Here is a 6709-nt window from a genome sequence, read left to right as displayed (position 1 = left end):
TAGAGGAGAGCACATAAAGCTACATGAGGTGCCTAAACACATAGCATTATTCTTACATTAAGTATTCTTGCATGTGGAAAGGCCTGGAACAATTTGCCCTAACTTGCGTGCTCTTTGCACCACATTCTAGCAGTTCTACTGCTGTCAACAGAAGATTAAATTTTTTAAATGGGATAATGAATGCACCATAGTTACCTGCAGTAATTTGAACATTTTTGTTTCAGCTATTGTTTCCATTTCACCTCTCATTGTAAAGGTAGGGGCACTATATTAGAGCTCCTCATATTATGAAACACACAGAAAAGTTAAGTTGAAGTTTTTCACTGAAACCATAATTGGCTTTTTACCCAGGTTCTCTTTAAATGAGGGGAGCAGACACATACAGAACAAATGTAACCTGGAGAGTTCTTGATAATCCTTGGCACAAAAGCAGAATTCTCTCTTTTTAGAATACAGAGAAGTAGATTCTCATGCATCTAGCACTCAAATTACTCTGGTCAAACAAACTAATGGTACTATACATCAGGACAGGTGTTCACTTTTAGGAGAAAGTGATTCAGGACAGCAGATTATGAACTAAAATGCTAAACATGCACTATTTGACAAACAGTACAGAACCTGAATTCTCAATCTATCCCAGAAAAACTTATTGAAATGGGAAATATACCTATAGTATAGCTGGCATTTCATAATTCATAAATTGCACAGACACCTAGCTCTTAAACAGTACTTTACATCAGTAAATCTCAAAGCGCTTTACAAATTTGGTTGGTACGATTCCCATTTTACAGATGGGGAAACTGAAGCAAATGGGGGAAGTGACTAAGCTTTTTCTTTTCTTCACAGACTTTACAGGATATAGACAGAAAATAAAGCTGATAGATCATACGTAAGAAAAATAATTGTCTTGCAGAATCTGCTATTCACTGTGGCTTAAATGAAGCCTCACTTTCAGACAGATGCTATGACTCCCATGTGTCAGTGCTTTCTAGGTTTAAAAGTCTAATGAAAGCAGTTTCCCAAAAACTCACAGGATCACACCTTCCAACTAGACTGCAAGACAGTGGTGACTACTTGTAAATAGTGGTCAACACGAACGGTTGATATTCAGACTACCATTCCTTTCAAAACTGATTTTGGATAACAGTTACTAGGGCTGTTCCAATGTAAAGCAGAAGACTCTGTACTTTAGACTCTGTACATGAACTATATTTGCATACACAAGGATACATGTTAAGAGACTGGGCACAAAACATCCACCACTGTATGACTGGTACAAAACTCTGTATAAAGAGTAACTACAAGCTGCAACCCTTGCAAATAATAGAGGGAATAAAGATGTAAGGCAACATAAAAAATATTAACCTCCTCCGTAAAATGACTATAAGTACACTTAATTCCACAATAAGTTGTAACTTATAAATATGGTGCAGGTTGAAGAGGTTATCTTCTATATACAAAAAACTGATGACAAATCAATAATCCAAAAGATAAACCATATTTATTTAAAAAAATCAGAACACAGCAATTGCCAAAATTGTAAAACTGAAAAGATTAATTTACTGATTTGACAGAGACACCTGCATTACAGCATTTAAATTTTCTCTTTGAAAAGTAAACTCTCTTACACCATTGTCTTTCAACATTTTTGTAGGTTATTTTCAATGATCCAATAAGCCAAGCAGGTGCCAAAAATACCAAAACACAAACCAACAATATCCTATAAAAATATGCACAGAGTTTGCACTGACGTGTGATCTGAACAGGAGCCTTATCTCAAAGTGAGCAGCTTTCCAACAAGAGCAAATCCTTTGTGGTTTCAGCCAACCCTCAATGGAGGAGCTACGAGCACAACGCCGTCACCTCTGACAAAGAGCATCGGAATATTCCTCTTGGTGGACTAAGCAGAAGGAAAGGAAAGCATGGTTTACACAACACATCTGAGAAATATAACTAAATTCATGTTCAAAGAAAAATATACCAGAAGTTCATAAAAAGCAAGTTTTGAGGAAATAAAACTCAATTACAGAGTCTTAGCCACACACTGTAAAGAACAATACAATTAGCAGGCAGGTTCGCTATAGCTTTTACTTCAAAAACAATTTGCTTGAAGTTGCTTTAAATCAAGTCCTGCTCAAATCTAGTTAGCAAAATCAACTTTCATCTGTGAATTTTAAGTTTAACTTGATAAAACATTCAACTTAAAAAGTACTTTTAGTTTTTATTTTTTTAAACCAGGAGTAAGTACATTTAAACCCTTACTTTATAAATCTCTTCATACGTTTCCTCATCAATCTCTATTGTTGTCACAGTTTCTTCCACATCACCCAAAATCATATTTAAGTGCTGATCGTAAGCCTGTGGGAATGAGACCAGTTTAAGGTATTTTCTTTACAATCTGTACCTCACACAACCAAAAGTGTTTAAATATTTGCAGCTGTAGTTCAAATACAAACGGATTAAAATGAAAGTACCTTTTCTAAATGTATTTCAACTTGGACTCATGAATAATAAATTGCTTTGATCTTTAAATATACCAGTATTTTAACATTAATTTTAATTTCACCTGCACTAGTGAAAACTGTGCAACTGTTTTCTTTTTACAAATTAATTTTCTTTTAGACAGTTGTTTCAACTACAGATGTCACATACTTTAACCAAATTATAGTAGCACAGCTTTAAGATTACTAAAGTTATATAAAGCGTAATCCTGAAGGTTTCACCTAAATCAAGATCCCCACAGAAGTCAATGAACGCTTACATGAGTAAGACTGCAGGATTGGCCTCTAGTGTGGGTTTTGTGTGTACACTGATCATAGATTGGACGTATCTGCTCTATTTGCAGGTTATTTTAAGGGAATGTTTGGTGCTATTAATAGATTAAAAACAAAGTATGGGGAACTCAAGAGAAGATGGTTTTTAGGTGCTCAGCAATTTCAGAGTACATCCCATGAAGCAGGAGCAACACGCCCTGACACTGTCTGTAAGTGAAGGGACCATATTGACTACCTCTTTCATGAACTATTATTTGCACATGAATAGATTCTCACAGTGATTCTGTGGAGGAACAATAGACAAAATGCTGACCCCTTACTTCCACTTCTAACTATGTAATTTATTTGAATTTTCTAATAAATACTTCAATGAGCTTTTTCCATTAAAAAGCCAGCAAGGCAGCACAATGACATAAGCCTATGTGCATGGAAGAAAAGTTCCTACAGGAAACCGATTTGAAGTTTAATTCAAGGTACCATAAATGAACTTAGGCAAAGGCCTTGACGTGATCCTTTTAATTTATGAACAGCAACAATCCACACATTCATTATCTCCAGTGCCTATTGATCTATCTGGGGCCAACCCAATAAACCACATGAGAATTTCAGCTAGTGCAGTACTCAGAAGACCTAAGGTGAGATGACCATTCTGAACGCGTTATACAAGCATGCCATGAACCACACTGGTGCCGAACACATTTCAAAGTTATCGTCCTTGGGATAGCCCATTTAGGACTTTGAAGATGAGGAGGAATGCTTTGATTGACAAAAAGCCAGATATCAACTTGTAAGAGTAAGGGACACAGATCATCATCACTGGAAGTTGCTTGATTCACCTTTAGGGCATGTTTCCAATACCTAACTTTTTTACATCTTTAGGGCATGGTTCAATACCTAACTTTTATACAACTCTCTTCATCAGTAGATCTCAAAGTGCATTATAAAAATATTGCAATCATTATCCCTGTTTTACAGATGGGAAATTGAGGCACAGAGAGCTGAAGTGACTTGCCCAAGGTCACTCAGGAGGTCGATGACAGAGATGAAAGAAGAACCCGAAATCCCAGTGCACTGTTCTATCTACTAGGCAACACTGCTTTAAACTAGTTTTAACTAGATTTCTTCTAAACCATTATGCTGTAAAGACAACCAGTTCAGAAGGAAAGAAAATCTAGCACCTTGTCACTCTAAAAAAACAGAATAAAATAAAAGGATTTCTACCTTTTACAGGTACCAGTGCTCAGATACCATGTGAGATACCAGAGAACGTGTGTCAGGCACAAAATAAATTTCTATACACTCTAAATAAAGACCTTAAAAATGAACTTGAATGGAATACCACAAAGCAACCAACCTTTATGAGTATAAGTTGCCTTCACTTTTATGTCTACTGTTTCATAGTTAAAAGTATACCGGTATTAAATCTTTCCACAGTGTTTTACTTACATGTAATCTGCCTCGAAGTTCTCGGTCATTCCTCATTTTCACATAGATTCGTTCATCTAGACTGAGTCTGATCAGATCCAATGGCTCCTCTACAGTATTTGTCGTTTGTTGCTTAAAAAAAAAAGAAAAAAAAAAAGCAGTTTTGCAACCTACACAAAAGCCTCTGAAGTTTTATGTTCAAAGCAGTCTATCTCAAGGATAGGATAAAGTGCCTTTCACCTTCAGGTCAGTTATCTGATCCAGCCCAAACTGATAGCAACCAAAAATTACCACCATAGTACGAGCATTTGGTGGTTTGTATGAAGTGATATGAATTTCAGTCTAGTTTCTAGTGAACAGTTGTTTATCCCACAAGCCCTACCATTACAACTGGTACCCTTTATTGGCAGTCTTAGTGGACAGGCCAGAAACCTGAACAGAAAGAGAACCAAATATGCCTCTCACCCTCAAGGTTGAGCTCATGTGGTCAGGTCTGAGATACTTTGGCAGGGGGATGTGGAGAAGCTTACACTGCTGCTTACTATGCTGTTCTCATTGGTGGATAATTATTATTTGTATTATTGTAGCACCTCAGAGCTCTAGTCATGAACCAGGACTCTATTGGGCTAAGCATTGTGCAAACAGAACAAAATGGCAGTCCTTGCCCCAAAGGGAGAATGGACTGTGGTCTCCTGGGTAAGTGTCCTATATTCCTTCACAATTATTCCTTTAGCTTCACTTTCAACAAAACAATAAACTTCAATAAAGGTCAGAAATATAACAAAGCTGTGCATTTCTTAAGTTTGATAATAGCACTGTCAATATAGAGGTTTCAGGAGACTTAAAACATAGATGACACTAAGCCCACAAGACAAGTTAGATTTTTGTTTTTTAATAGAAGCAATTAACTGCAAAGATCATAATAAAGACTGAAACAAAGGGAAAACTTTTGATGTAAAATGCAATACTGAGAGGTTAAAGATTTGCTGCGCCATAGGGAACATACAGTCAGCATCATGCCAAGGGCTGCAGCTTTCTGCACTTTCTTTATGTCATGCCTGAACTCTGTCCTTTTCCTGCTCTACCTTGGCTTACTAAGCCAGGAAAAAGGAAGCATCTCATGTCACTCTTGAGCAAGCCCCTCTGGATGAGCTAGGAGGGATGACTGAGGGGTTGCGGGGGCATGCCCTAGAAGCAGCTACATCCAGCGTTTCTCTTCCGGAGGATTATTGCAGTTTGGCTAGAGTTAGTGTGGTTCATCTTTCTCAACCCGCAGCGGCAGGCCACTTGCGGCCCCACCAGCACAAACCTGCAGCCCATGTGTCCCCCGCAGAGCCACAGACAGTCAGGCAGGTACTCTTCTTTTACAGGTGAGGCTGCTGCAGCTCACAACGGTAGGCTAAGGAACCACTGCGGGGTGTCTGAGGCATGGTAAAGAAGAGGGGCCCGAGGGCTCCCCCGCAATAAACCCCCTTCATTAACCAGCCCTGCACTGTCTGCTTGGATGGGGGGGAGGGCAGCGCGGCGGGAGAGAAGGATCCTCACCTGGGAGGCTGAGTAAGGAAGGGGGCTGATAGCTACAGCGGCCAGACGTGAGGGCGCCCCCCACCCAGGACCCTGCCTCTGGAGAACGGAGAGAGCCTCGGTCCCCGCCCCCACAAAGGCCCAAGCTGGGAAGGGGCGGGCGGGCGGGCCCCAAACGTGGGTCCCTCCAAACAATGGGACGGGCGAGGGGGGGGGGGGGAGTCACTCACCTGGTCCACTTCGTCCGCCATCTTTCAAACACAAACCCCGCCCCCCGCCTCTTCTCGCGCGAGTCTCGTGTCATCCGCGGACTCCTCCCGTCCCCCGGGGAGCGCAGGCGCTGACAGGGCACGTCGTAAAAAGGGTGATGACGACACACGTTGCGTCGGGAGGAGGCGTGGCGCGGTCTCTAAGCAGGCCCGGAGGGTTGTTAGGCCCGTCGTCGGCCCAAGCTGGTAGAGGCGGGGCCTGACGGGAGGGGCGGAGCTGGTAGTGACCCGACCTCTGCTCCCATAATGGGGGCGGCAGAGAGTGGGGCCCGGGCTTGTTCTTTGCGATCCGCCCCCCTGCCCTCCCCCCCCCGATGCCCCGGTTGTTCTGCCCCAGATCCCCCGGCCTTGGCTGTGCCTCAGTTCCCCCGTCACGGGGCGGTGAGAGCTGACTCCTGGACAGCGCTTGTCAGTGCTCGCTCCCGAAGCGCGACCCAAAGGAAAGAGAAGCGAAGGCGGGCAGCCCCGTGTTACAGATGGGGAAACTGAGGCACGAGTGCCCGCCCCTTCTCTCCCAGGCTTCTTCGGAGTTACTTTATAATGGCCTCTGTAGGCACAAGAGCGGCCAGAGTGGGTCAGCCCAAGGTCCATCCAGCCCTGCCCACCTGCCGCCCGTGCCAGATGCTGCAGAGGCAAATTGGCATGCAGACACCGTGGGAGCGGGAGCACGTGTTAGTGCCCGGGTGCCTCAGTCCGGGCTATAAGCTGGAGGGAGGG

At 42.3% G+C, this 6709-nt stretch overlaps 1 protein-coding gene across 1 annotated transcript; it reads right to left on the bottom strand.

Moving 5' to 3' along the window:
• Nucleotides 1-1479: 1479 nt before the first annotated feature.
• LSM3 (LSM3 homolog, U6 small nuclear RNA and mRNA degradation associated) lies at nt 1480-6087 on the bottom strand. The gene is made up of 4 exons (XM_067544480.1): nt 5954-6087; nt 4221-4331; nt 2263-2358; nt 1480-1900 (listed from the first exon to the last, which is right to left on the bottom strand). The coding sequence occupies exons 1-4, from the start codon at nt 5972-5974 to the stop codon at nt 1820-1822; spliced, it is 309 nt and encodes a 102-aa protein (XP_067400581.1). The 5' UTR covers nt 5975-6087; the 3' UTR covers nt 1480-1819.
• Nucleotides 6088-6709: the final 622 nt, after the last annotated feature.

Source organism: Emydura macquarii, unplaced genomic scaffold (genome assembly GCF_026122565.2).
Source record: "Emydura macquarii macquarii isolate MOO-44397 ecotype Brisbane River unplaced genomic scaffold, CSIRO-AGI_Emac_v2 contig_968, whole genome shotgun sequence".
Classification (NCBI taxonomy): Eukaryota; Metazoa; Chordata; order Testudines; family Chelidae; genus Emydura; species Emydura macquarii.
This window is presented reverse-complemented; position numbering and strand designations above follow the sequence as displayed.

Excerpts from the sequence above, each read along its gene's own strand:
- LSM3 (XM_067544480.1), bottom strand. The coding sequence starts at position 5,974 with ATGGCGGACGAAGTGGACCAG. Across the intron at positions 4,332-5,953 it reads TGGCGGACGAAGTGGACCAG|CAACAAACGACAAATACTGT; the intron begins GTGAGTGACTCC and ends TTTTTTTTTAAG. Across the intron at positions 1,901-2,262 it reads CGTATGAAGAGATTTATAAA|TCCACCAAGAGGAATATTCC; the intron begins GTAAGGGTTTAA and ends CCTTCTGCTTAG.